General features: G+C 39.4%; 1 protein-coding gene across 1 annotated transcript in view; it reads right to left on the bottom strand.

Annotated features, from left to right (window-relative positions):
* The window catches only part of adamts12 (ADAM metallopeptidase with thrombospondin type 1 motif 12), a 195,772-nt gene that overhangs the window by 38,212 nt on the left and 130,076 nt on the right, over positions 1-27,484 (bottom strand). The window contains exons 10-14 of the mRNA XM_062972507.1: positions 24,511-24,603; positions 22,764-22,909; positions 21,314-21,483; positions 18,811-18,944; positions 8,449-8,569 (exon numbers count right to left, since the gene is read on the bottom strand). Of these exons, the coding sequence (XP_062828577.1) occupies positions 8,449-8,569; positions 18,811-18,944; positions 21,314-21,483; positions 22,764-22,909; positions 24,511-24,603 (664 nt within the window). The remainder of the gene's footprint in view (positions 1-8,448; positions 8,570-18,810; positions 18,945-21,313; positions 21,484-22,763; positions 22,910-24,510; positions 24,604-27,484) is intronic.

The raw sequence follows: 27,484 nt of genomic DNA, 5'->3' as shown, positions 1-27,484 counted from the left end.
TATGTTTAACTGGAAACTGTATAGGTTTCTCTTATGGGGAAAGCTCATTATCAAAGCATTGTTACTGGCCCTGCTTCTGTATGCTTAAGGATGCTTTGAAGGAAATGCAAAGACATCTGTAACAAATTAAAATAACAGTTACAATAATATATATTCTTTGCTCTTACAATTCAATTTTTTATATCAGTAGTTTTGCTGATAGGTATATTATCTTATCAACATCCTTTCTTTCAAGTTTAAATTAGACTGTCATTTTGATAGTAGAGTTTTGCCTCCTAGTATTTGCTATCATATCCTTCCCTTGCCCATGAGTTTCATTTTCCAAAACTTGCAATTTAGCTTTTGAAACATAATGAACAATATCTCCAGTAACAATCCAACGTCTGGATGGCCACAGTTGAGTCCCAGCTGTGTTTAATACCACTAGTTCTGCAGGTTATAATGCAGATCCCACAAATAACTATCTTACTAAATACTGTAATACTAAATGGGGAAGATTATAACCAAAAAACGCAGGTGTTACTTCTCCATGATTACAAAGCATCAGGGTTGATAAACAGAGTTGTGAACTGACCACTCAGTTTGACAGTTGGTGATTTTTCCCTGATTCACTGACTTTGAAAGTATCTATAGATTTAAACTTAAAATTGAACAAAGGGTTGGTTGTATCCTAATAACTGACACTATTGGTTCATATCAGCACAACTTTTTCCTCACTAGAAAATTAATAAAGCTTCAAATCTTTTCTTAACGCACTATAACTCCATGAAGACTGACTATAATATATCATGGTTTGGTAACAATAGTATCTAAAGCTAGAACCAAATAGGGAAGTGTTATCAGCCTGTACTTTAATACTAGGTTACATTTGGCAGGGAGATAAACTGTCCCATCCTTGAAGAGAAAAAGTATGTGTCCATTGCAAAAATAACCAACCATTTGGAGATTGCAATGATGCTATAATGTCTATTCATTGGATGGACTCCCAGTTCCCTTCTCATCTGCAGAGCACAGCTGCCTTGGGGAAATTAAGAATGGCTTAACTTTTCAATATATAGAAATTCAGAATTCTAGTATATTGACAAAATTTCTGTGGTTCAGAAAGTACAATTAACAATGTCTTTCTTATGGATATGAAGAACACTCACACATGTTCTTATAGTTAACAGAAAAAAAATATCTTAAAAGAATGAATGCAGTTTGACACCACTTTAGCTGTCATGGTTCAATGCAATGGAAACATGGCAGTTGTAGTTTTGCCAGGTCTTTAGTCTTCTCTGCAAAGGGTCTTGACGCCTCACCTAACTAGAACTTCCTTGATCCCACAGCTTTGAGACATGACAGTTCAAGTAGTTTCAAGCTGCATTAATTCTTCAGTGTCACCCATGTCAACAGAATGATCAACTGTCATGAAGTTTTTTGCACTCCAGGATTTACTGGGAAGGGGAGATTGTTGCACAAAAAGCTTGGGATACATAAAAAGGTATATTTCAACAAAATCCCACCAAAATTGAGCTGACATTCTCTTAGTGAATCAGGTGTGTTTTGTCTCTGAGTGTTTTGTTTTGGTTGTTATGGAGGCTGGAATTATTTGCTTTCCTTCTAGGTAAAGGTAAAGGTTTTCCCCTGACATTAAGTCCAGTCGTGACCGACTCTGGGGGTTGGTGCTCATCTCCATTTCTAAGCCGAAGAGCCAGCGTTGTCCGTATACACCTCCAAGGTCATGTGGCCGGCATGACTGTATGGAGTGCCATTACCTTCCCGCCAGAGCGGTACCTATTAATCTACTCACATTTGCATGTTTTCGAATTGCTAGGTTGGCAGGAGATGGGGCTATCAGCAGGTGCTCATTCCGCTCCCGGGATTTGAACCTGGCACCTTTTGGTCCACAAGTTCAGCAGCTCAGTGCTTTAATGCACTGTGCCACTAGGGGCCCCTAATGATCAAAATACCTTGAAAGCCCACCTTTCTCTTGGTGACATCACCACTGACATGTTTATGTAGTGGCTGGTGTAGAACAGAGGTGGTCAAAATGTGTCTGGTGATGTGACTATGACCAGATGCATAATGTTGGAGGCATCCTTTGGATGTCACAGGATTCATCTGAAGGTTGTGAAAGATTACTTTCTTGTGTGTTTGGCTACAGTCACAATGCCAGATGCTTCTCAGCTATTGCTCCATCTCCACCAGCCCCTAAATGGGGAGGAAAGCCATATGAAAGTTGGTTCGCTTCCCCCCCCCCCCCCCAGTGAACATGACATAGTCCACTGGAGAGAACTGTATGCTATATCTCCTTGAGGAAGGATCACAGCCATCGTTAAAAAATGCACAAGACCTCTCATGTCACACAGCAGAGAAAAAAACTTTTGAAATGCTTCACACTTGCATATGAGAACAAACAAAGCAAATATTTGCATTCCTAATCTTTGGATCCATACCATATAATCCAGTGCATATTTACATAGTTGAAAGACTTAATGTAATAGGCGAGGTTTAGTCCCATGTAAATGTCAGAGTAATTTACGCAGCGCAGCAGCAGTTGGATGGAGTCAGTGGAACGGAGAACGAAGAGACATCAGAGACGTTGGTAAAACTATATACAAAGTTTTACTGACTTCAGTAATAATCAAGACAAACAGACTTGCAGACAATGGACGAACACAGGACTCTCTCAGCAGACAGCACTCAACTCAGAACTGAACAGAACTGATGCAAACAGCAATGCACACACACTTGTGTCTGGACACTCCCCAGCTCCAGCCACACATCAAGGTCATCACAGCTTCTTAGCAATTAACTCTTTACAGACAATAGTACACTCTGGATGATGCAATCAGTATGCAATACGGGCAAGACACAAATTTCATTTAAACACTACCAATACACAAACCCCACATTAACAGTAAATGCACCCAGATTAGCAGCCACTACCTTGGAGAGCTATGGGAATCTATGAAACTACGGAGTTTATAGAGATGATGGCTGACATCCTTTTCAAGAATTAGGATAACATGACTCAGACCATGACATCATAATTCATTTTACTCTACTGAACTCAAATGCTGCCAATACCAGGGCTTTAATTTTTTTTGCTTATTTTGCAATAATGAATAATTTTAAATGTTTCCTCCCTACTGAGCTAGAATTCCTTGCATTTTCAATGATTTTTGGAACTATTTTGCAAAAAGAAATTTATCTGTATGAATACTTGATTTTACAAAAATTAAAACAGGAGATTTACCCCCCAAAAGGGTAAATTTGCACAGAATATATGCGTTCTGCTAAAATTGAACTGCTGTTGGTGGAAAACACTGCATTTTTGGTGCAAAGCCCAGACCTCTATGCAGAAATAAAGGGAATTTGAGAAAATTGTTTTTGTGCAAAAAGCCTTCAAATGTGAAAAACTCTTGTGGCAGTATAACAATTATCTTGGCAGGATGCTTACTTGTTGAAAACTAGGAATTTGATATTTTCCCCTTTCCCTAATCGATATTGGCATCAAGCTCAAAGTGGAATATGACTGACTCGGTCAAGGGACACTTCGGAAAGTTAATCACTTCCAAACCTAGGTTTAATTTTAACAGCCTATCCAAATACTTAGAAAAAAATCCATCTGCAAGAAGCAGAGGAAAAAAATATTCATGGCTGGGTATAAATAATAAGTGCATGTCATTGTAGAAAAGAGAAAAATGTGTTTCCCAATAGTGTTTTAAATGAAAAAAATTATCAGAGAAAACCAGATGTATGGTGTTTTGTAGGCAGCTACACAATTTTCCTTATTACCACGTTCCATCAGAAATGGAATGACCTCTTTGGACCTACTCTCTCAATGGCGTGCAAATTGTGTGAAAATTCTGGGTTGGGTATTTTTGATAAATATGCTGAAGACCTATCAGCTTATATTCAGCCTCTGAGTCTTATCACTACATAATTTTATTCAGCAACATGGGGCCCATGGAACTTTAAAGCTGCTGAAAACTCCACAGACGGAATGAGGTGTCTAGCATGACAAAATGAAATCACTACCTTTCTGCTCTCCCTTTAATAAGTACAAAATAAAAAATTATCTTACGGAACCTTAAAAAAATAAGGTACTACTGGGAAAGAGTTTGGGTAAAAGCAAAATCATATCTATATTCATTGTTAAATATAATTCTGTTTTACCCAAAACTTTTCTAGCAGTGTCTAATCTCAAGGGCATCTGCTTTCTCCCTTTTTTTCTCTCATTTTAATCAAGGCCTTGTGAGGAGAGAAATGGTAGCTTTGGTAAAAATAGGAAAGAAACAACAGCTGAAAACACTGGCCTTTTCCCAACTATAGTTAGAATGAGTCATGCATAAACAACAACTGGTACTTCATGCAGTTATGCATTCACATTCATAACAAAAGATGTAGTGGTTGTTCAATCAGTCTTGCATGAAAATTTTGTAATGGATGAAGTTTGCTTATTATAGATATCTCAGTTAACTGGGGTGAGTGGAATTTATTTATTACATTTATTACATGCATTTATACCCCGCCCTTCTCCCCGAGGGGACTCAGAGCGGCTTTAAAACTCAAAGGGACCACAGAATAAACAACGTGGAGCTTATTTGCTTGCCCTCTCCTTTAAGACCTATTTGATCTTTGAGGTAAGATGGATAGATGTCCTTGGTTAGCATTGTCAGATTTCAAGGTCTCACCCAGGTCTAAATATTCTAAAGACACCAGATCCTGTTTGATCTTAGAAGATAGCAAGATCAGCCCTTGGATGGGAGGCCACCAATAAATACCAGGTCCTATAGGCTATATTCAGAGGAACGAACAGACAAAAACCACTTCTGAATTCAATGTGACCTCTGTATCCACAGGGAATACATTCTAGGATTCAGTGCACAAAAACTGCAGGTTAAAAGCAAATCCTATGTTGAAATGTCCTCACCCTGCTTTCCTACTATCCTACAGATGGTAGAGTAGTCAAAGGGAAGACTCCTGCATTGAAGTGCAGCATGTTTCCCTTGACCACCAAGGCTCATTGAGATCAAAGAGCTACACAGTGGATACCTGGGGCTTCAGAGCAATGTCAACCACCACTAGCCAGGGTCCTTCCTTCATGGCTCCCACAGAGCCACAAGCCAAAGTTGACGGCAGTGCGGAACTAGGTACTTGCCTCACTCTCAGCTGAAAAAGGCATCTCTTTCTCCTTACTTTCCATGAGAGATGCATCGATGCATCAATTCTCATGGCTGTTCATGCCTTTCTCAGCTGAGCAAGGAGCCACACGCCTCTCATAGCCAAGTTTCTTCCAAGCTTCCTAGTAACCAAAGACATGGAAACTTGTTGTTCTTGATAGCATCCTATCTCTGGCATGTGGGTTGCCCATGTAAGTACCAGGGCACCCTGTGTGAGCAGTGCTGCAACAACCTTCTGCCCAAGGTCTTGTGGTCTCCAACCTGGAAGGATGGAAAGGGATGCATAAGGAGCTTGCTAAGCCACATTGGAAAGGCAGGCAAGAAAGAAGAGCCATGCAGTGGTGTTGTCTTTTTCCCCAACTTGCCTGAGAAAAAGGTCAGGAAATATCCTGGCTATTGGTGGAAGCCATGGATTGTGGATATGTGAAACCATGGGTACCAGTCCCACAGGCATGGGAATCATATTGCATTCCTTGCATAAAAAGAATGCTGTGAAATTAATGGAGTCACCATGAGTTGGCAAGTGATTAGAAAACATCTATCCTTGGTTTCCAGTTTTTGTGAGTCATCTCCAGGTAGGAGATGGGGTGAGCTCAGCTCAAGCGAAGAGAAAAGGAGTGCGAGGTTTTATTGATTTGTTGCTGTAGCTTTCCAAGATACTCTTTGTTCATTTACTTTCCTACTTCCCTCCCAGGTTTCACTTTCTGCTCCGTATTCTAGATGAGGTGTCTATCTAAATAAGAAGGAACAGTCCTCATTGCACTTGGATCAAGGAACAATCCCTTTAGCTAAGATTTCTGTCTTAAACTTCAAATAGGGAAATATGCTTTGTCTTCCTCTCCCCCTCCTCTCTCATTTTTTCTGTGAGACAAGCTGAGAGCAAATGTGGTTGGTACTTAATATATAATGATATCACCAAGGCTGTCTCAATGTCTCAGGTTTTGGCCCAGAAACTCCAGAACCTACAATGATCCTAAAGTAGGCATGGGCAAACTTTGGCTCTCCAGGTGTTTTGGACTTCAGTTCCCCCAATTCCCAACAGCTTCAGACCCCTTCCTTTCCCCCCTCAGCTGCTTAAGCAGCTGAGGGGGGAAAGGAAGGGGTCTGAAGCTGTTAGGAATTGGGGGAACTGAAGTCCAAAACACCTGGAGAGCCAAAGTTTGCCCATGCCTGTCCTAAAGAAATCAAACTACACTCAACTCAAGGATGCAACTAAGGAACCAGCAAAAGACTAAAGGAGTGCCACACTGGAAGCTGGCACATCAGAACAGAGGTGAACAAAAACTTTACAGGACTTGAGGTTTATTGTTCAGAAGAAAAAAAGTGAACATGTGTGGGATGTTTTTCTTTGTATGTTTAGGACTAAGGGGGAAGCATATAGTGTGAGTCAAGCCAAAATCTGTGGATCTATATGGCAAGGAGTATTTCCCATTCTTCCCACTTGGCAAACACAGAAGAGATGCTCACGTCTTGCCTGCCTAGAATACCTACCCAATTTAAGCAATGAAAAAATATTATCATCCTCCAACATACAGATATTAATATGGTGTCGAACAATCTACTGTCATGGGGCCCAATATTAGAAGGAAAACACTATTGCACTAGGAACACAAGTGGTCACAAACCTCACTAGCACTCAGTGTGCTAACTTTGTTAACAGTAACAAGCAATGCAGAAAGGCATCTATGGGCTAAGGGAGAGAGGGAGGGCTACTCTATTTACTGTTCAACAATATGGAACATAACATACAATTATGTCCATGCTATATTATCTCTAGGATGATGTTTATTATGTGCTCTTAAGGCTTCCTCATATATCCCAGCAAATACTACAGGAAAGCCATGCCCCCTTGGCAAGACAACTCTCCATTTGCGAGGACCCATAAGGATACTCAAACAATAGAATTGACATAAGTTCAGTTACTTCTGATAAGATATGTAATGTAGGCCCTTGTGCACTTCTTTCTATAGAGACTTCAGTGATAATGGCAAAGCAATGATTTTCAACACAAGCATGGGAAACAGGTAGAGATGCAAGGATGTGAATTCTTTGTGTCCTTGGGACTTGTGACACCTTTAATCTATAAATGTTTCATGCAACAGGAAGGAATAATAAAGTGAATAGGGAAAGAAAATTGTAAGGAATTAGGGCTTGTGTTCCTAGTTTCTTAATTTAAGAAAAAAGGTCCATTTGCCTTCCCTCCCAAGCCATCTCTCTTATGACCCAAATAGAAGGACTCTTCTTTGTGTCCCTTTGTTTATGTCTAGTTTGACAAGCATAGAATGGAAAGAACAGATAGTGATAGAACTAGCTGGAACTGGGAACTTGCATCACAAGGCCACAGAAAATCTCTGAACTTTTGTACACTTTTCCTCATTACCCTAGGAAAATACTCACCTCCAGATATGGGGTCATCGCCATGCTAATGAAGTAGAAACTATTAAATAGAGGTTCATTAAGGGATGTGCCTACACAGTCTGCCAAGTATGCAGGTCCAAAGAAATGTGAACTACTAATTAGTGGGGTAGCTGTGATGTATTAAAATATGCTTTTTAATGTCCATACCAAAATGGCAAAAATGCTTAGTTTTGCTCAGAGTGTATGTTTTGTGGTTTTGAGACCCCAGACATCTTTTCACTGATGCTATTTTAAAAAAAAAATCTCTCACTTGGTGTTCTTATCTGGCTGAAGTGGGAACCTGTTCTTAGAGATAACAATTGTTTAAGCCCAATGTGGCAAATGTAAACAAAATGGTTAGCTCATCCAAATCATCCTGTAGCTATATTAATATTTAAACAACTACCTAGTTTTAACTGATATAAAATAACACTTTGAAGAATGTTGCTCAAAATGTAAACAGTTCCACTTCCTAGTAGAGCTCTTATGTAAAGCCCTATGTACAGAATAAAAATGATACCTTTTCTATTTTGATAATTTCAAAACCTGATGGTTACCTTTTAATTGGTCTGAACAAAGGTTTTACTCTTGCATTTCTAATAGGATAACCTGGATGCTCATAACTTTTATTAGCAGAAAAAGCTTCGGAGCAAGTATCTATTGTTCCTACTACCCTTTCTGTTTCATTTTTTATTTCATGACTAAATATTAAAAATTTCTACAGCTCCATCTTGGATGTCTCACATACACGTACCTCCCAGCTGACTACATGGTTCTAAGAGATGGCAGCTTTCCCCCTCTTTCTCCCAGAAGAGATCATTTCAGCAGCTATTGTTTACTAAACTGAGATAGCAAAGTAATGGGGAAAAAAGTTATTTACCTAATCCTTCACTTTGATTGAATGTTATCTGCACCGTCTGGCAAGAGGAACCATCCCCTTGACAAACTCCACATCGATCTTCAGTTGCATTGGAATCTATCTCATAATCACAGCCAACAGTCTGAAAGGAAGAGAAAAAACATTTTTAGAATAAATATTGTATTTTTGACAAGATTAACTAATCACCATTTCACATTTTCACAAATCAATTATTCAAAATAGAAAACTGAAAGTTTACAGTTAATGCACATGTCCACACAGATGTTATTTTTCACTATCTCTCTGGTGGGATTGACCCACCACTGGTTTCAGCAGAATAGGAGACCACAACCCGAGAAAGTACCCTGCTTAAGAATCCTCAAGTTTGAAAAAAGGTGTTTTTCATCCTCAAAGACCCTGACCTAAAGCCTACTGTTAGTCCTTACTGGGTTAGACTCATTGATTTAATGGGATTTACACAGCTGTTGGTTGTTTATTACTGGTTGAGTATTCCTTATCCAAAATGTTTGAGACCAGAAATGTTTTGGATTTCAGATGTTTCTGGATCTTGGAATACTTGTATTTGCATATACAGTAGAGTCTCACTTATCCAAGCTTCACTTATCCAAGGTTCTGTATTATCCAAGGCAGTCTGCCTTTTAGTAGTCATTGTTTTTGTAGTAAATTTTGCAGTGTTTTGGTGCTATATTCGTAAATACAGTAACTATTACATAACATTAACGTGTATTAAACTGCTTTTTCTGCCAATTTCTTGTAAAACATGATGTTTTGGTGCTTAATTTGTAAAATCCTAATGTAATTTTATGTTTAATAGGCTTTTTTTCTTAATCCCTCCTTATTATCCAAGATTTTCGCTTATCCAATGTTCTGCCGGCCCATTTATCTTGGATAAGTGAGACTCTACTGTACATCCATAGTGAGACATCTTGGAAAGGGGACCCAAGTATAAATATAAATTTCATTTATGTTTCATATACACCTTATCCACATGGACTGATGGTAACATTATACCATATTTAAACCAATATTGTACATGAGAAAAAGTCATTAACATTGATCCATCAGAAAGCAAAGGTGTCATATCTCAGCTTCCCATGTGGACAATTTTGGAGGATTTTGGAATTCTGGATAATGGAAACTCAACCTGTATCAACAATTGAGTCAATGAGTTTACTTTAGTTGAGCCTGCTAATAAGATGTGTGTTTGAATCACAAAACTGAATGATTGTGGTCGGTAGTTCATTCGTAACACTTAATGGCATCACAGGTACTACCTGGAAACCTCAAGGCCTAGAGGTGATTCTGAATTGGCAACTCTAATACTTATTAGGGTGGAAGAAAAAAACAAAGTTACTGGGCTGAACAGGAGATAGAAGAGCACTCTTCTAAGCTAGCTCCACTTGTATACTGAGTGCATATATTGATCAGACAGAAGTTGCTGAGGAGCTGGTGATGATATCTAACTACCTTCATGTCAGAAAGCATCTCAGTACAGCTGACCCTCCATATCCACAAACTCAAACAACCATGGCTTGAAAAAAAAATTAAATCAAAAAGCAAATCCTGATTTTGCCATTTTATATATGGAACATTTTTCCACACCACTGAGTATAATGGAACTAGAGCATCCATTGGGGTTTGTATCCATGAGGAGACCCTGGAATCAAACCCTGGTGTATATTGAGGACCCACTGTACTGGGAACACATTTATCTTTCAGGATAGGTTCTCCTGCTACCTGGTATTTTAGCAATAGATTCTCTCAAACCCTTTCCCCTTTTTTTAATCAGCTGCTTTTTGAATCAGACATGAAAGGGCAAAGACTTCAAAGGATGCTTGTATAATCAGCTGTCTGTGATTTCTTAATCAGTTGATGTTTCATTGATTTTGGAAATAGGCTTTTAAAAATCTTTAATGTTAATAACAGTGAAGACTCCTGTGGCATTTTAATTCTCCCTTACACACACATACTGAGTTACAGCTAAAAGAAGGGAGCCTTGTTCTTAGCAAGTGAGCTGAGCACTTGGAAAGGTATCACTGAACAAACTCCTGTAACACTTTCACCTTTACATATACAATGAACCCTCAATAACTGCCGGGATTTGACTCAAGAACCTCTCGTGGATGCCAAAACCTTAAAATACTGGTCCCATTACCCAAGAATTTAGTACCAATTTTCATAGAATTATAGTAGTGGGGGAAAGAGGGACCGTGTCTTATATCTAAGTAGCTATTTCTTTACAAAGAACAGCAATATCTTTGAAAACCTGAAAACTGTGTCCAGGGGAAAAGAAATAACTTGCTTCTCCCAGTTCAGTATTGAATCAACAAACAGCAGATTGAATGATTTCCCTTGCTTATTTGGCATATTTGGCTGCCACGGCCATAAGAAGGCAATTGTAATGACAGGAGAAGCCTTTAGGGAAAATGTATTATGAAGGCCAATTGGACTGCAAAATTACAAAAGAAGTAACTCTGAACTTTAATTTCTTTGCCTTCCATCAGAAAAAGCACTGTTTCTGAAGCACAGTGATGGCACACTGGTCACTGAGGTCATCAATGATCAACTTGATCTAAGGCAGAGCTTGGTTTTAGATCACCAGGATCCACAGCCAGCAAAACCAGTGGCTACATCGACTGAAGAATTTGGGGAACTGCATTCCTTAAAGTTAACTTTCCCAAGTTCTGATCTGATGAATGTTGCCTATGGGGTGCTCACTTAAGGAGGCTTACCTGGGAAGGACTTAAGCCTTTTCTCTGTTAGGCAAATACCTGTTTATATCTAAAATACAGTTATTAGTCCTAAATATGAGAGATCAATTGAACCAAAAGGATTGACACATATTTTGATTATTAATTATTATTCAACAAGTGATGCAGTGAATTTACTTTAATGTGGACTAGCTATGGAGTTGGGCTTTGCTCATTTTAATCTTTTGTACTATACTTCACTTGTACTTATGGTTCAGGATATTTCAAGATTGAAAGTTTGTAGAGTAAGTAAGTAAATAAGTAAGTAACTTTATTTTTCTATCCTGCCACCATCTCCCGGCTGGGTCTCGGGGCGGCTAACACGGGACAAAGGCCCGAAAACAATAACCAAAGTATAACAATTAAAACATATTACAAAGAGTACAAACACAATAAAAACGACATTTTGCAGAGCATTACATCATCTATAAAAGCTCATTTAAAGCATAAAATGAGTAACAATACAAAAATAAAATGGACCACCAATTTGGTGGAGGGGGATAGCATGGAGGGGCCATTTGAACTAAAGTGCAATAGTATGGTTATAAAGTGCTTCGGGGCAAGAGCACAAAATGCAAACATATCTCGACCATTGGGGAGGGGGACAAATGTCCAAATTAATTGTAGGAGAAGAAAACAGTGGCGAAGGAAAATGTATTAATTTAAAGCATTTCTATCTAACCCATCACCTTCAGAGGCATGATTGGTGGGAAGCAGATTTGCAGTTTTGACTTTCGTAGATCTGATGATTCATGGATTTGATGTAAAATGTTATCTCTAGGAATCTCTAAGTCTTCCAATGTGGTTCTGTGGTCATGCTGGAAGACATTGATTTTTCTAGACCAGTGAATCTCATCCTGTGAGTCCCTAGATGTTTTGGCCTTCAACACCCAGAAATCCTAACCGCTGGTAAACTGGCTGGGATTTCTGGAAGTTGTAGGCCAAAACACCTGGAGACCAACAGGTTGAGAACCACTGCTCTAGAGAGAACAGACTCCTCTCTAGGAATCTCTAGGTCCTCCAACCCAATTCTATGTTCAGCTTCAAGTGGATGTTGATTACAGAAATTCCTAGGAAGTGTTCTCTCAGGTAAAAAAATAGCATTTTCTTCATTCATAGTTTTTCATTTTCACATGAATTCCATGCCTCTAGTCCCAGTGAATGTGGAGGGCGAATTGTAGTCTTTCTTTTCAAGTAATATTTTAAATGGTTCAAATTCTGTTATTAAGTACTGTTCTAATATTAATTTTGCATGTTTCTCACTCTGTCTTTTCATTATAAATCTCTGTATTTTGTGAGCTGACGTGAATCCCAGTCTGGAAGAAAGGTGAGACATAAATAAAATGATGGAAGGTAAGATGTCATTATGCTGTCTAATATTGAATACATTTGTGCATTTTAGCACATCCTTTCAATCCATTATTTCAAACCCTGTAATTTTAAAAAAATGGAACTGTAGAATAAAAAATCTATTAAATAAATAAATGCATCCATCCATTTATATGCTTTCAAACACCTTCAACTGAAAAGCTATGTTAGTGCCAAATACAAGGGTATGGTTTTAGCATGGTTGCCTTAGTTCTGTAAAGATAATTTGTAGCTCAGTATAATGTCATGGCAACAGAAGCAGAGTATTAGTTTCACTTTTGGGACAGCTGCCTGTTTCATTGGGGGTTTTGTGGTCTTTTAGTGATTTGTACATGATTGAAACTCAGGCTTTCATCTGTTTCAACCTGTATCTCAAGCCCAAAAAATAGTCTTGAGTGACTAATAAATAAGGTATGGGGAGCTTATGGGTGCATGAGATATGGGACAGCATTGCAAGGACACATTTGAACATTACTAGAAGCACACATCTGCCTTCTCTCATGTTTCTTTCTTTCCTTATCCCAGTAATGTAATAATCCTGGTTGGGCATTTGCCAGGACCCACAAGAGCTTAAATGTATAGGGGGATGGAAGCATGAATGCCAATGCATGTTAGTCTCTGCCTTCTTTGGTCCCATCTACACATGCCAAATAAGGTAAGGTGAGGGTTAATGGACTTTGTGGCATTCACATGACACACAAGGCCAATTCACCCTAATGTCCAGCAAGGTGCCTAATTCTAAATTTTCCCCAAAGCTCTGGAGCTCACCTGCACTTTGAACATGTCTAAATAGCCAAGCAAGTTCTGATCCAGAAGTAGCTGCCACTGTTCCATAGCCATTGTGTTTTCCCTGGGCTCAAGTGGCTTGGAAGTGAGGAATGGCCCTTTCCATCCTACTGTGTCTTCAGAGAAGCAGTGACCCATGGGCATTGCTGCTTTTCACATGAACTACTGCTGGCTGGAGAGCCAGAGCAATCAGAGAATGGAGGTGGGAAAGAAGGGGTGATTCTTCCTTTTCTTCCTTCCTCTCTTCTCTTGTGTTGCTCTGATCCTCCATCCAGCCAGAGTCAGTAGATGTGATGAACAATGACCAACATCCATTTTGCAACTGAGGTCACTGCTAAGCTGAGGACATGATGGGGATACTATGTGGTAGCTATGTGGACACTGAGCTGGATCAGAGGATGGTTGTATGGGGTCCCTGGGGCTGATCCAGAGTACCCCACTCCAGATGACCTCTGGCTTATGTAGCCCCTACTCTGTTGAGATTTCTGAATGTTGCCTAGCACTTTATAGTTGGTCATGCCTACCCTGAAGTTCTGGTCATTATATTTTGGCCCATTGGTGGAACTTATTATAACTGGATTTTGATTTTTTTGATTGTTTTAAATTATATGTTTTTGTTTTATCTTTATTGTTTTTATTATGTTCAATTTGTTGTATGGTTTCTTTTTGGCACTTGAATGTTTTGCCATGTTGGAAACTGTCCTGAGTTCTCTCAAGGAGATAGGGCAGTATATAAATATATTATTATTATTATTATTATTATTATTATTATTATTATTATTATTATTATTGTATGACACAGCAAACAAGATAGATATGCTGGATTTCGTATCACAAAATAACAAGTCGAACACTTCCCAAGTGTCTAGGACTGTGTGATTTATTTTCGGATGATGCACGCAGATCCCAGTAGGGTGGCCTTTTGCAATTGGCAGATCGTAATTTTGTCAATGTCTATTGTTTCCAAATGCCGGCTGAGATCTTTTGGCACGGCACCCAATGTGCCCATCACCACCAGGACTACCTGTACTGGTTTCTGCCAGAGTCTTTGAAGTTCAATCTTGAGGTCCTGATAGCGGCTGAGTTTTTTCTGTTGTTTTTCATCAATGCGACTGTCACCTGGGATGGCAACATCAATGATCCAAACTTTTTTCTTTTCCACAACTGTGATGTCTGGTGTGTTGTGTTCCAGAACTTTGTCAGCCTGGATTCGGAAGTCCCACAGTATCTTTGCATGCTCATTTTCCAATACTTTTGCAGGTTTGTGATCCCACCAGTTCTTTACTGCAGGGAGGTGGTACTTGAGGCATAAATTCCAATGAATCATTTGGACCACATAGTTGTGCCTCTGTTTGTAGTCTGTCTGTGCGATTTTCTTACAGCTGAGGATATGATCAATGGTTTCATCAGCTTCCTTGCACAGTCTACATTTTGGGTCATCAGCTGATTTTTCGATCTTGGCCTGAATTGACTTTGTTCTGATGGCTTGCTCCTGGGCTGCAAGGATCAGGCCTTCTGTCTTCTTCTTCAGAGTCCCATTCGTGAGCCATAGCCAGGTCTTCTCCTTATCAGCTTTTCCTTCAATTTTGTCAAGGAACTTTCCATGCAATGTTTTGTTGTGCCAGCTGTCAGCTCTAGTTTGTAGTGTGGTTTTCTTGTACTGACTCTTTGTCTGCTGTGTTTTGAGGAGTTTCTGATTTTTGACTTCAATCAAAGCAGTTTCTTCACTTTGCTTGACATATTCTGCCAGGGCATGTTCTTCTTCTTTGACTGCTTGTTTTACTTGTAAGAGTCCTCTGCCACCTGATCTTCTAGGCAGATATAGCCGGTCAACATCACTGAAAGGGTGCAGTGAATGATGAATGGTCATGAGTTTTCTTGTTTTTCTGTCCAAATTGTCCAGTTCCACTTGAGTCCAGTTTATGATGCCAGCAGTATATCTTATGACAGGTACGGCCCAGGTGTTTATGGCCTTGATGGTGTTGTTGTTGTTGTTGTTGTTGTTGTTGTTGTTGTTGTGGTTATTATTATTATTATTATTATTATTATGTATTTTACTCTACCAGCATTCTCAACTGAACTACTATTATGAACAGAACTCTTTTTTAGACCTTTTAGACCTTGCTATTCAACCTCTTTAGTGCCATAATTGAGGCAGAAAGGCAATGGCATATGTTAAGAAAGCAAACAAAGTCTAGTTGGTGGCCAGAGATAGTGGAGCACACATGAAGGAGCTAGCAGAGCTAGAATGTTTGCTATCATCCTTTTACAGCAGGCTTGTGTAACTATGATTAACCAGGTATTGTTGGACTCTAGTTTGCAGAATTCCTCATCACTGCCTATCCTGGGTAGGGCTTATGAGAGACAGAGAACAACAATGTCCAGAGAGCCAGAAGTTGCCCATCCCTTCCCTCCACAGATTAGTGCATGCCTGTACAGGATTTTTATAACACGTGATATCATATTATTGTGTTGGGCACTATCCACTGCCAAGCTTATGTAACTACAGTACTATAGCTAGTATTTGTTGGATTATTACATTTATATCTCCCTTCCCCTCTAAGAGGCAAAAAGTCCTGCATATCATCTGATCCTCATTTTATCTTGAAAATAATATAATGCTTGACCCAAGGTCCCCGAGCAAGCTTCATGGCTGAGTGAGAATCTGAACCCAGACTTCAAAATTTGATTCCCACACTCTAGAACTATGCTACATCACAGTAGTTAGCCATTTAATTGTATGCAATGTTTATTCACTTATTATGATAGCAGTTGATTGTTAGAGATCACGAGAAAGGTGTCATTAGGACAATATGGCTTTTATTCTCTTGAATTAGCTTCAAAATGTCAAACCATAAAACCTTACTAAACCGAACAGAGTTAAAATTCATGCTTTATATAATTTGTCCGTCATCTGTAGCAATGAATGAATTAGAAAGGTCACAACAGTTTAGCAGTAACAAATAAATGAAAAGGACCACTTATCTGGGCAATCATCAAAGCAATTATTTGGCATCCCACAAAACTATTATCCCTGAAGCCCAATTTTCAGCAAATGGATCTGCTTGATGGATTTGCAAGAAATGCCCATGTGACATGTTATTACTCCTCAAGGCTGTTCCTATTAAAAACTTGCAAAAGTCCTGGAGTCATCTTTCAAGCTCCCTATCAGGAAATTCATTTTATGACAACATTCTTTGGTATCTTTCTGGGTTTACTTTCCTCTAAAAGCAGTTTTGAAATTGCAGCTAGTTCAGATTTAGGGATGATAAATTAATGGGAACCAGGTTGATGCTCTGCCATCTTCTATTTCAGTCATTTATCTTGGAACATGATATTGATGCAGGGTTGCTAGAACCAGGGCCTGGACCTGAGTCTTCAGTTTTCACAGGTTTGTATCCACAATGCAAAATTATAGCAATTTGACACATTAACTGGCATGACTCAATGTAGTGATTCTCAAATTGTGCTCCTTCAGGTGTTTTGGACTTCTGCTCCCACAATTCCTAACAGGAGGTAAGCTGGGATTTCTGGGAGCTGAAGTCCAAAACACCTGGAGGAGCAGTTTGAGAAACACTGTCAATACTAAGGAATCCTGAGATTTACAGTTTTCAGAGATATTTACCCTTCTCCGTCAGAGAGCTCTGGTGCACAACAAACTACAAATCCCAGGATTCCATAGGATGGAGCTATGACAGTTCAAGTGGTATCAAACTGCTTTAATTCTGCAATGTGATGGGAAGTAGGTGGGAGAAAAGGATGCAAACTTCTCCAGTTTTGATGGGCTCAATTCAGCCCAAGAGAAAAGGGTTGTAAACAAACCCCTCAGTATGCTAGTAGAGCTTTCTAGAACAATTTATTGATTTGTTTTTGCTATTTGTAAAGATTCTTCATTCATTTATTCACTGGTGTTGGGGTATAGGATTCTCATGAAACTAAAAAATACCTAATTAAAACAATTGCTACATTTTTTACTTGAAAGAACACCCTTCTAGGCATTTTTAAAGTCCTCCAGCATGCCTCTATGGCCATCTTCTGCTGGAAGCTGACTGTAGAATCCCACAGGAAGACATAGAGATACCCAGAGAGAACATTTTAATCCAATCCACAAAAGTCAAATCCACAAATGTGGTGGGCTAACTGTATTGACTGAGTTAACTTTCTCATTTCCTCCCAAGGCAAACTCTCCACTCAACTCTGGTTAGAACCAAACATACTAAATCAAATGTTCTTTATCCTGTCTTCGTAAGTGGCTGAGGAAGAAGAGTCCCTTTATTGAGGTGGCAATAAATTCTTCTGATTTTTTTAATTTCCAAAAAAAGAAAAATATGTTATCCCTCTGTGTGTGTTTCTGCGAGAGCAACCATGATTGGATTGCTGTTGTATACTTTCAAGTTGTTTCCAACTTATGACGATACTAAGGTCTTCTGGGGCTGAGAGTGTGCAACTCGCCTAAGGTCATCCAGTGGCCAAGCAAGGAATTGAACCCAGTGCTCCAGGTCCTAAGTCTAATGTGCAAACCACTACGCAATGTTGGCTCTCACTGTGATTGATACTTAATGCATGAAGCAGGTATATGATCACCCTCAATCCCAGGTTTACCCAGTTGGCAATGTCCTGAGCTGGCAATGCTATATTGATGTGAAATATGCTAATGCTGTCCTGGACTCTTACGTTTTTCTAGTATTCCCAAACCTCTGAGTGGGCAGTACTGACTAGTCTGCTCAGTTTTCAGATGCCTGGAACATCACTTGCTTTTTTGGGATTCTTGGTGGTCTTCCTTTGGCCTAGACAAGCCTTTCTTCAAACAGGACATGAGTAAAGCAAACTATTTGATTACTTTCTGGTTTGAACAAAGGCCTGGATGAAGGTGAATCTTGGGGCATAAGGGGATGAGCTCAAAATCACACATAATATGTGAGGAAATGGGCAAAAATGCACCTCAGGCCTTCATTTGAGGATCAAAAGCCTAGCTCCCTGGTTTAGCAGGAATGGGCCACAATATCAGCCTTGGAGTGCATGGAAAACATAGACTGCATGTTGCAATATGTGTTTACTCACATTTTTATCCCCTTCCTTTCCCCTTCAATTTTATATTTATAACAGTTGTAATAAGAAAATAAAATATTTCTTACTGCATTTTAAAGACTTTGTAAAATATAATAAATGAAATGTTAGTTTAAAGTTAACTCCTGAGAAGGTGAATGCAGGGTTGAAACTTCAATAGGAATGACATCAGAGAAGTACTGTCTAATTTGTATCTCCATCTCCATGAATTTCTCCTTTAGGCATTCACTCAGCTCCCAGCTCATGCCCAACTTTCCACATACCCCAAAACCCATAACAACGGATGCATGTGATAACTGTATTTAAAAAAACATACAGAGCAACACCAAAATGTAAGACATTAACCTTGGTCTGTAAATGAAATGTTCAGAGAAGGAAACATACCCAATACCTTACACATGCCATTAATACAGACGTCTCTGCTGTTGTTTCCTTCAAAGCAAGGTGTGCCGTCAATAACAGCGTCTAGCATTTTCTCTGAGAAGTGGTTGTTTGCGGGGCGACACTGAAGTTCACAAGGATTAGCTGGAGGGAAACCCAAAAGTCCAAATGGCACATCAGTCAAATACAATTTCAGAATGTAGTTGGAAAGTTATAGTGCAAACATACAATTGAACAGACAGCGGTGAAAAATGGTTCATTAAATGAGCCAGTTATCCATGTGTCCCTTAGGTTCCTTAGCACAAGTTTTTGGGTGGCCTATAAGCCAATTAGATCTGGATAACAATACTCAATTTCCTTGAAATTAAGGTGAATTCTTATACTCTGGTGTGCTTTTTTTTTTTTTTTTAAAAAGTAGTATTTTAGCCAACAAGTCTTTCCTTCCGTCTGAAAACACAGCTTCCATATCTCTACACCTCACTCTTACACGGTATTGGGGGACTCACATTAGGCTAAAATGGTCATATTTGCAAACTGCTAAAATATGGCATACATGCACACGCAGAGATACCTAGATTTATGTTTGCCTGATGACCTGTATCCTTCTGGGATTCAGAGCAAATTTGTCAGAAGAGCTCTTTATGTTTTAATTCTCTCCCCGCTGCAATTTTCTCCTGGCAATTGAGCATAACAAAAAAGTGGAGGAAAAACACTGCTGTTTAGAAGCCTGACTGGCCATTTTAAATACTGTTGTCTCCCACACCTGGTTCTGAATAGTAATCACATTTCAGGCATAAGTTACACACTGTTTTTCTTTCTTTGTTGTTGCTTGGTTGGTGCATTTTTAGATCAGCCTCTGCATTAGTCAATGAGCAATTTTATTTATTTGCTATCAAGTACAATTTTTCTTCTTCCATTAGGAAACGCAGGGGGTTTAACCTGCTGTTCCTTGGCTCCTTCACATCAAAGCAAAAACTGAGCCGGAGAACTGCTTAGCTTTAATTATCATTGCAATTAGGCTTAATTCTAATTTAACTCTACACTCATTTTAATCAATACCTATCGGTGAGCAGTGCTGCAGTACACTTTATATAAGTGAATTAGCAAACATTTTGAAGGCACTAATTTGGACCTGCAATAAAGTGCTGCAGCATTAATTGCTGGTTTCCGGATTCTAGCCTCTCTATTTCACTCCCAGGCCTGGATTTCTGCATTTCCCCTCCAAAAATTAGTCTATGGGAGCATATCCAATCCTTACAAAGCCATTGGGTGAAAGCCTCCCCCCCCCCGTTATATTAGCATTCCCAAAAATATTTGGGTTTCCCCATTCCTGCTGATAAATTCTTCTTGTTTGTTATATGGTGCCATTTTGGATGGCCTTCCTTAACCCATGCACAGAAACTGAATGATGGGACATTATGTTCCCCATCCAAGTCCTCCTGCCTTCCCTTGAGATACCTTTTCAATCTACTTGTTTACATTGCTATGAAAACCTTGTGCTTTGAGTATTTATTACATTATTTATTACATGCATTTATACCCCGCCCTTCTCCCCGAGGGAGAAGGGCGGCTCAGAGTACAGGATTCTCAGATAGTCTGAGATAAAGGCTATTTTCAAAGTGGCCCTGAGATTTTTCTGCGCTTTTGCCTGAGAAAGCATACAGCACTCCCCCTGAATTTACACACTGCAATAGAAAACTGATGGTGGAGTGCAATCTGTCACTTCTCTGCTGTCAACTGATTCAGAAACCTTAGAAATGTGCCCGAGGAAATCCAAAGCAATTTGAAAACTTCTGGATGGAATGTTCCTTGTGTAAAGTGGGAGCAGAACTTTGCATTTTAACACTAATTCGACACTATTCTGATGAAGAGAGCAAGTCTTTTTCATCCATCTAGAAGATCTGGAATCAAAGAACTCTATAGTCCACTATAATGTATTATCAAGAAAAAAAAGACATTTTTAGTCAAGTATAAGATTCCTAAGATAATGCAGTAATATTAGAATTCTCTGGGTAATTATAAACAGACTCATGCCAGGACTAGCCAACAAAGTGGCCTTCAGAGGTGTTAGACTAAAACTCCCATCATCCTCATCTGACATAACCAAATGTAAGTAATAATGAGAGATGTAATTCTGGAGGGTACCAGGATTTCACACTATGCAGTTATAGCACTATAAATCCTATTTAACTGCTGCGATTAGCATTTAGGAAGAGATCTTTATACTCCTCAGTAAGAGAGCTCAAGTACCTCACTAGACAATAATAATAATAATAATAATAATAATAATAATAATAATAATAATAATACAGGATTCTATACAATGCAACTGAAGTGAAATGACAGAATTGTAATCATGTAGTGTGAAAGGGGCCCAGGTCATTTCTGATTTGTGGTGACCCTATCATAGGGTTTTCCATCCAGAAAAGGTTTGCTATTGCCCCCTCTGAGGCTGAGAGAGTGAGACTTGCGAGCCCACCAGGCTCATAATTTCCTACCTGCCCTATCCTTACCTGGGTTATACACTGGAATCCACTGGTAGAACTCATTTTTGTAGGCAACTGTATCAAATTCACTGCACTGCATCTGCCGAAAGCTTGGTGTGACTTTTCGGCACAGTTTAATATTACACATCCGATAGCGTTTTCTCTCTCCTGTACAATACTTTCCTCCAAATTGTGGTCTGAAAGTGACATGAGAAACTTTGATGTTAAGATCATAAACATTTATTAATTATATTTACATCATGCCTTCTTCCAATGATGTCAATTGCTCAAACAGTGGTCTGTAAATTTGAGAATAGGGTTTTTACTGGAGCTAGAAACAGTCTTTTGGGGATTCCAAGGAGGGCATGCAGCCCATGAACCACGATTACCCACTCAAGTTCTAACCGAATCTTTGTCAACTTGTTGCCTTCCAGATGTTTGATATCACAACTGACATCAGCTCCAGCTACAACATAGAATCACAGAACTTTATGGGGCAGTGTTGAAGCATCAGTAAGTCTGGGATTCAGAGCATCATCTTGCCATTGCCCAGTTATTGATGGCTTCAGTATGTCATTATATATTTAAATTCTTCCTTAGAGTAGCTTTCCAAGTTCTGACTCTTGCCAGCACAATTGACTATGATGGGAACGGTAAGCCCAATCACCTGGAAGTTGAAGGAAACGGCTCCAACCACGACTTTATCCTAGCTTTTACTACTTCAATAATAAACAATAATAAAACTTTATATTCCACCACCATCACCCAATAGGGACTTTAGTCCAAAGCCCATCTGTTCAGCATTCTGTTCCAACAGCATTTGATCAGCTAGTTATAAGCGGGGCTGTAAGTTATGTGTTCTTTGCATCTATTATTTAGAGATACAGTGGGCCCTTCAAATCCGCGTGATCAAGATTTGCCATTTCCAGCAATCACAGATCATTGAACCATGTATTAATAAATGGCATGCCCATTCACATCACAGCCATTTAATAATATGAAGCATCCCCCCCCCCCCCCCATTTTTCCACATCTGCAGTGGGTACTGGAATTGAATCTCCAAGAATGCAGCAGACTCACTATACACTGGGTTGGCACAGTGTTTTGCATAACTATTCACACCCTTTTGCCTTTTCCACATTTTGTTGTGTTACCACCTGGGATTCAAATGGGTTTAATTGGCATATGGGATCCTCAACACTGTGAAAAAGCAAAATATTTCAACTGTGACACAAAAGTACCCCTCCCCACCCAAAACTGGCACTTGTTGGAAAAGTAATGTTTATGGTGGCTAGATTATTTTTTTTAAAAAAACCTCCTATTTTACTTTATGGGAGACCACCAAGCATGACTGCTACTCTGATATTAATGCAGATGACAAAATATGGAAGGTTTAAAGACACTAGATATGTTGGAAACAACATGTTTGTGTTACGAAAAGATTGACGTATCAAGAAAGAACTGGGATAAAACTCACTCTGGGTTATTGCACAGCCTCTCTGCTGTCTGAACGCCAGCCCCACAAGTCCGAGTGCAATGTGACCACGGTGACCACGGCCCCCATCCGCCATGAACGGCTTCGGGGCTCTTGCCCACGGTTATGCACTCACCTGTGAAGCACCACTGGACAACAAAGCAGCAGAGGCAAAGGGTCAGACAAAATGCTCATTAGCAGAAAATAACCTCTTCCATACCAGTTTGTTGAACACTGCATATGAATGAAAGAACAGATTTCATATTTTGTTTTCTTTCACTGAAAAGCACAGCTGTTATTGCCTTGGGCCCAAAATGAGACCAAGCAAGAAATATCTGAATTGATCTTTTAGTCCTGAAAACATTTTTTCTTTCCCAAGCCTTACACGGAATGGCACAATATGGTCTAGGTTTTGCAAATTGCTTGTCCAGGTAATTTTAAAAACCAAACTCACCTGCATTTTATGTGTCCCCTCCCCATTTCTATGACTTAATAGCACATTTCAAGGGGAAAAGGGGATACAAATAAAGTATTTCATTGTCTGAACAAAGGCCTCAGTTTGAATACGTTTCAACTGTTTGGCATGATTAGATTTTTGCTGTCTCACTTTTTCATCTGCTTTTAAAATGTCCCAATGGCTTTCTCCTCCTTCCACTTTCCCTTTCTGTCCTCAGCTGTACTTTGTGCTAAATTAAACTTTGTGCGAAATTAATGCAGCAGGAGACAGAAAATCTGGCCCTTCCAACAATTCATTGATTGAATAGAAGATGTACTTTTTCCAGCGTGGAAACCAAGGCAACTTCCAAAATAACTTTTAAAAACATTCACAATAAAACTGCAGAAAAATTAAAACCATATAAAATACTTGAAAACAATAGAAACAAGTTTTACAAGAATAAAATATCTCCAGAAAAACGTTCCCCTTCTTCTATGTTAAAAGCGTGCTGGAACAGAAGTATGGGATAATGAAAGTGTCAGTTGGGGTCAGCCTTTTAGATTAATATCACAGTGAAGCATTACTGTAAGAGAATGTGACTGAATATAAAGCTTAGCAGCAGAAAAGTCAATAGATATTTCTGGGGATATCTTAGTTTTGTATTGTTGATCCAGAGCCCCCCTAGAGGCTCTGGAACTCACTCCCCAGGGAGATTAGGCAAGCCCCCACCCTGGTAGCATTTAGGAAAAGCTTGAAAACCTGGCTCTTCAAACAGGCCTTTGGATAAGGATCACCTATCTCCATGATAAATCTTGTATCTGTGACCATTTCTTCATTGGTTGCACTTTTCTTGCTTTGTTAACTTAATATAGCCACAGGGTCCATCCCCATCCCAAGTTGCTCTCTCACGAATTTGCAGCACTTTATCAACTACCTTGTGTTTACAAAACTCACTTGGCGCACTTTACTCAGTTTGTTTATATGACTTTTATTTTTGTGTTTAAATCATTTTTTTAAGCTTGCCATTAATGTTTAAAATTTTATAATTGTGTGTGTTTTTTCATTTGATGCATTTTATTTTGTTTATTGTATTTATCTGGGCTTGACCCCATGTAAGCAGCCCCGAGTCCCTTTGGGGAGATGGAGGCGGGGTATAAAAATAAAGTTGTTGTTGTATTATTATTATTATTATTATTATTATTATTATTATTATTATTATTAACATTTTGAGCTCTTGGAGCACCAATAACACAAATCACATCGTAGCCACATTTTCTGTCCTTATCTCTTACTAAGACAGAAGTCCATAGTTACCTTATTCTCCCCGCATCTTGTTCCATCTGCTGCAGCATCCAGTTTGGAACGGCAGGAGCCTTTCACAAAACACCACAAGGTCTGGCATATATTCTGCAAAAACAACCACGTCAAATATTTTTTAAAACAATTGCAATTTAAGGAACAGTGAGAGTTTTTATTGAGCAGTATCTCTGCTTGAGATGTCTCCATGAAACCTGATTCCACAGTACAACTGGATCAAAGGTACGGAATAACCTTATACTGATTCCAACTAAACATTATGAAGAACTTCCTGATGAGAAGAGCAGTTCAACAGTGGAATATGCTGCCTTGGAAGGTGGTGGAGTCTCTTTCTCTGGAGGTTTTTAAGCAGAGGCCAGGTGGCCATCTGTTGGGAGTGCTTTCATGGTGCATCCCTGCATGGCAAAAGAGGGTTGGACTGGATTACCCTTGAGGTCTCTTCCAACTCTGTGATTCTATGAAGGATGTTTATAACACTCTGCACAATGCAGAAGTATGTTAATTCATTCCTGATTTAATGAATTAACGGCTGTCAAGTGTTGTTGATCAGTATGACTAAATTTGAAAGAACATTTTCTTTACCTAAAACAATGCCATTCATTCTCATCATTTCCTGGGAGACAGAGGAAGTGGCTAAACCTCCCTTCTTGCCTAGGAACAAATATGTCCCTCTGTGGCACCAGGTCTAAAGAGTGACTCACACAGCAATGTGAACTTCATTAGTGGAAAGCAAACATTCCTCCCTCATTTAAACCTCTTAGAATTGAGGCAGATGGAGCCAGAGTTGAGTTCTGGCATTAGCATGTATTCGCTTTTGAAGATACAGGAAAAATAAGCATCCTTTTTCTGAAAGTAAAATTTTGCAAAGTATGCTTTTTTTTGTTCTTACTGTATTTCAAACCTGTGAGCTGACACAGCTCCCAACCACTTTGGCATAATAAACAGAGATACGGCATGGGATGAGTATCAGCAGAGAATACGATGAAATGGCAAGGAGTGACTGCTAGCGCGGTAGTTTAGTTTCACTTCAATTATTTTTTTGAAAGGTATATTGTCAAGGGTTTACATGGTCAAAAGGTTCGGCACACTATTTTATTCCCTTTTTCTTTATTCCAAGTGCTCCACTGCATTTCAATTGCTGTAAAGTAGCATTTTCAAACTTTTAAGTCTTTTAACACTGACTTTTCTACCATACTGACTCGTGAGGTTTCTGCCCTGCAATCCATATCCTCTGCACAGAGAAAAGGATCCCAGAGTGTTGTGAGTATATAAACTTAGAAAAGTTTGCACTAGTGGGATTCCCTCCCATTCCTCAAATATATAGGATATTTACTTTACACTTTACTGTTTTTCCTGTGCTGCATTTTTACTTTGCTGCCAAAGATTCTGGGAGCCAAGCCATTAGAAGCACAACACAGGCTTCCCAGTGAAACAACAGAACTATCATGGCCAATTTTCTGGGGCGTTGCAAAGTCGGGGTGTGTGCGCTTTAGGCCACAGTTTCAATTCACTTGTGCTGATATAGGTATACCAAACAGGTATGCTGGGCTAGATAATCATTTTGGCCGAGACAATATAGCTCTTGTTTCCTTATAAGCCCGTCATGCCTGGCCAGACTCCGATGAATACTCTGGAGAACAGCTGTAGGTCAGAATAATACTGTGTGCAATTCCTGCAAAAGGTACTAAATTCATTTGTAAAAGAAAGGGAAAGACAGTGTTTTAAATGTTGCAGTTCTCTAAGTGATTTGTTCCTATATAAATTACATTTATATACTTCCATTGTAAATAGATGTAATTTCTATATAAACAAATCACTTAGAGGACTGCAACAATTAGAACAAGTCCTCCAGCGGGAGCCCTTGGTGGTGCAGCGGATTAAACAACTGAGTTGCTGAAGTTCTGATGTAAACGTCGGCAGTTCGAATCCAGCTCTCGCTATTAGCCCCAGCTTACAACAACAACAACTACTACTACTAAAAGGTAAAGGTTTCCCTTGACGTTAAGTCCAGTCATGTCTGACTCTGGGGGTTGGTGCTCATCTCCATTTCTAAGCCAAAGAGCCGGCGTTGTCCGTAGACACCTCCAAGGTCATGTGGCTGTCATGACTGCATGGAGCGCCGTTACCTTCCTGCCGGAGCGGTACCTATTGATCTACTCACTTTGGCATGTTTTCGAACTGCTAGGTTGGCAGAAGCTGGAGGAACAGCGGGCACTCACTCTGCTCCTGGGATTTGAACCTGGGACCTTTCGGTCTGCAAGTTCAACTACTACTACTACTACTACTACTACTAACTTTATTCTTGTACCACGCCTCCCATCTCCCCGAAGGGACTTGGGGCGGCTTACATAAGAAAACAGTCCATAAATTAAAAACACGATATAATAACATAGTTATAAAAATCATAACATGACAATTATTAAAACCAAGACATCAATTGCTATGTACAGAGGATGATTAGTGCAAAACTCTGAGTAAAATCCATGAGTAAAATAGAGATGGGTGGGGGAGGACAAGGAACCGATCGTGTTAAAACACTAAAATCTATAAAATATTAAAGGTGCCGCATAGTTTGAAAACAAAATACATAGCTGGTGGCCTCTTCACTCAAAAGCACTTCTGCCAACCTAGCCGTTCGAAAACATGCAAATGTGAGTAGATCAATAGGTACTGCTCCGGCGGGAAGGTAACGGCGCTCCATGTAGTCATGCCGGCCTCATGACCATGGAGGTGACTACGGACAATGTCGGCTCTTCAGCTTAGGAATGGAGATGAGCACCAACCACCAGAGTTGGACACAACTAACTTAATGTCAGGGGAAAACCTTTAACTTTATCTTACTTCCAGCGAAGTTACAGCAATATATACAGGTGTCTTTCACAATCCACTCTGAAACAACCTCATGTGATAGGTCATGCTAAGAGACAGTAACTAGTCCAAGGACTGTTTCATTATTCAATGGAAATTAGAA

Source organism: Anolis carolinensis, chromosome 2, assembly GCF_035594765.1.
Source record: "Anolis carolinensis isolate JA03-04 chromosome 2, rAnoCar3.1.pri, whole genome shotgun sequence".
In the NCBI taxonomy this organism is placed as follows: Eukaryota; Metazoa; Chordata; class Lepidosauria; order Squamata; family Dactyloidae; genus Anolis; species Anolis carolinensis.
Note: the sequence above shows the minus strand (reverse complement) of the source record. Positions and strands in the feature narration are given on the sequence as shown.